At 35.7% G+C, this 2,765-nt stretch overlaps 1 protein-coding gene and 1 non-coding gene across 2 annotated transcripts; one reads left to right on the top strand and one right to left on the bottom strand.

The window, feature by feature from the left end:
• Positions 1–694: 694 nt before the first annotated feature.
• LOC124820113 (small nucleolar RNA R71) lies at positions 695–800 on the bottom strand. The gene has a single exon (XR_007027329.1). It is a non-coding gene; the product is annotated as a small nucleolar RNA R71 (small nucleolar RNA).
• Positions 801–1,855: 1,055 nt separating this feature from the next.
• On the top strand, positions 1,856–2,194 carry LOC124820112 (uncharacterized). The gene has a single exon (XM_047291750.1). The coding sequence runs from the start codon at positions 1,856–1,858 to the stop codon at positions 2,192–2,194; it is 339 nt and encodes a 112-aa protein (XP_047147706.1).
• The last annotated feature ends 571 nt before the right edge of the window (positions 2,195–2,765 follow it).

Genomic DNA, 2,765 nt, shown 5'->3' with positions numbered 1-2,765 from the left:
TTTACATTATGCAGAACTAAATTTCCTTTTGTTAGAGGATTGATGTAGTACTTTGGATTATAATTTCTAAACCTTTTCAATTGATGTTTAGTTAATTTTAATTATCTCAGTGTTTTATTTATGATTTAATGTCTATTCTATGAGCAGTTTCACAATTGGGAAATTGGGGATTGCTTGCGATTATAAATAAAACAGATTAGATGTTGTCACAATTGGGAAATTGGGCACAACTAATTAGTTTGCAATTGAGATAATAATTGTTCTTCATGATTTTATTGAATTTTGTAACTGACCTAATGGATTGGGGGTTAGAGTTCAATGGATACGTTTGCCTGTCTAAAGAATTAGGGGTAAACAAGCTCTTAATAAACTCAAGTGAATAATTATAATTCACACATCAATTGGAAAGGGTAGGAATTTATATGAAAATGTATGAAATCAATTCTCTAACGTTGTTTATACTATTTGAATTCCCATGACTTGTTTATGTTCATCATTTTACTTGATATTTTTGGTTGCTCAAAATTATGTAAATTCGGAATATAGTACTCAACTCATTCAATCCCAGAGGACGATATTTTATTACTACAATAACGATTGGTACACTTGTCAAACATTCATCAAATTTTTGTGCAGATCACTACCTTTGTGCCAAACGATTTTAACCAAATACTTCCCTCCGTCCAAGTCAGCTAATATGAGAAGTGAGATCACTATCTTTGGCAGCAAGAAACTGAATCCTTATATGAGGCATGGGAATGATACAAGGAGCTAATGAGGAAGTGTCCACATCATGCTCTACCAGAATGGTTGCAAGTACAGATTTTCTATAATGGTCTTTCACCCTCTTTTAAAGCAATTTTGGATGCAGCAAGTGGAGGATCATTTAATATGAAAACACCAGAGGAAGCTTTGGAGACTCTTGAGCTAATGGCAAACAACACAGTGAATATGCAGTTTGATCGCCAAAATAGAAAAGCTGGAGTGATGGAAGTTAATACTTTGGATGCTTTCCTAGCCCAAAACAAGTTGTTAACACAACAGATCACTTAATTGACTCAGAAGTTGGGAAATATGCAAGCAAATAATGTTAATACAATATCTTCAGTGTGTGATTTTTGTGGAGGAATGCATCATAATGGTGAATGTCAGGCCACTCAACAAGAGGCACATGTGAATGCAGTGGGACAACAACATAATCAGTTTTCTACCAACCTTAATGCAAATTGGAGACACCAACCAACTAGACCTTGGAGTAATCCAATCCAATCTAATCAACCAAGGCCTTCATATCAATATCAAACCTAGCAATCAAGGAAACAAGATGTCTACGTTGGAAAATGCATTAGAGAAGCTACCTATGCAAAATTCTACCTTTGTGGAGCATACTTCTAATTTCATGAATGACACAAGGACCAACTTCAAGAACCAGGATGCTTCCATTAGAAATTTGGAGAACCAAATTGGTCAAGTTTCAAGACAACTCTCAAAGAGATCTTCTGGAACATTTCCTAGTGACACCATACAAAACCTAAGGGAACAATGTAAGGCAATTCAATTAAGGAGTGGAAGAGTGTTAGAGAATGAAAAAAGGAATGAGATGGAGAGAGAGAAAAAGAAAATAGTTGATGAAATAATAGAAGAGAGTGACAAGGAAGAAGTTGAGAGAAAATGTGAGAAGAAGAATGAGGGAGAAAAGACTCAAGAGAGTGAGAGTAAAATGCGTGAATATGTTCCTACAATTCCATTCCCTCAAAGGTTGAAGAAGCAAGAATAAGCGAAGCAATTTGCAAGATTTCTTGACGTTGTTAGGAAACTCCACATTAATATCCCATTTGCTGAAGCATTGTAGCAAATGCCAAGTTATGCTAAATTCATGAAAGACTTGTTGTCAAAGAAAAGGAAGCTTCAAGAAGATGAAACAATTATGCTTACAAAGGAGTGCAGTGCAATAATTCAACAAACATTACCTCCCAAGTTGAAGGATCTTAGAAGCTTTGTCATTCCATGTGAGATTGGAAATATAACGGTGGGTAAGGCATTGTGTGACCTTGGTGCAAGCATCAATTTGATGCCCTTGTCCATTTTTAAAAGGCTGGGTATTGGAGAAGTGAAGCCTACTATGATAACTCTACAATTGGCAGACCGTTCAATGACTTATCCTTGTGGAAGATGTCTTAGTGAAGGTGGATAAATTTATCTTTCCAACTGATTTTGTGGTTCTTGACATGGAGGAAGATGATAAAGTCCCAATTATATTGGGAAGACCATTTTTAGCCACAAGAAGAGCATTGGTAGATGTAGAACAAGGTGAATTGATGTTAAGAATAAGAGATGAAAAAGTCACATTCTCTATAAATGAAGCAGTGAAACATAAATTGGACAAAGAAGATTGTTTCAAGGATGAAATAATTGAGTCTCTTGTGTTAGAGGAGGTAGACTACCATGTAAGGAAGAATCCATTAGAGAGAGCTCTACTGCCAAGAATGGAAGCAAAAGAGTTGAGTACAAAAATTAATGATGAAGAGGTAGTGAAGTGTGTTCATCAATTAGAAGTCCTCAAGCCATTAGTCACTTCCACAAAAGGGATAGAAGACCTACACAAGAATGAGAGTAGAGAAAAGATACATCTAAGATAGAATTGAAACAACTTCCCTCTCACCTCAAATACAGGTTCTTAGACGAGCAGAAGCTTAACCCCATAATTGTGAGCAGTGAACTTACTACTAAGGAAGATGAACTTTTAAGGGTGTTGAGAGAGTATA

This window comes from Vigna umbellata, chromosome 6, assembly GCF_029865625.1.
Source record: "Vigna umbellata cultivar VRB3 chromosome 6, Vumbellata_1.0, whole genome shotgun sequence".
Lineage (NCBI taxonomy): Eukaryota > Viridiplantae > Streptophyta > Magnoliopsida > Fabales > Fabaceae > Vigna > Vigna umbellata.
The sequence above is the reverse complement of the archived record's forward strand: the minus strand, read 5'-3'. Positions and strand labels throughout refer to the sequence as shown.

Excerpts from the sequence above, each read along its gene's own strand:
- LOC124820112 (XM_047291750.1), top strand. The coding sequence starts at position 1,856 with ATGCCAAGTTATGCTAAATTCATGAAAGACTTGTTGTCAAAGAAAAGG.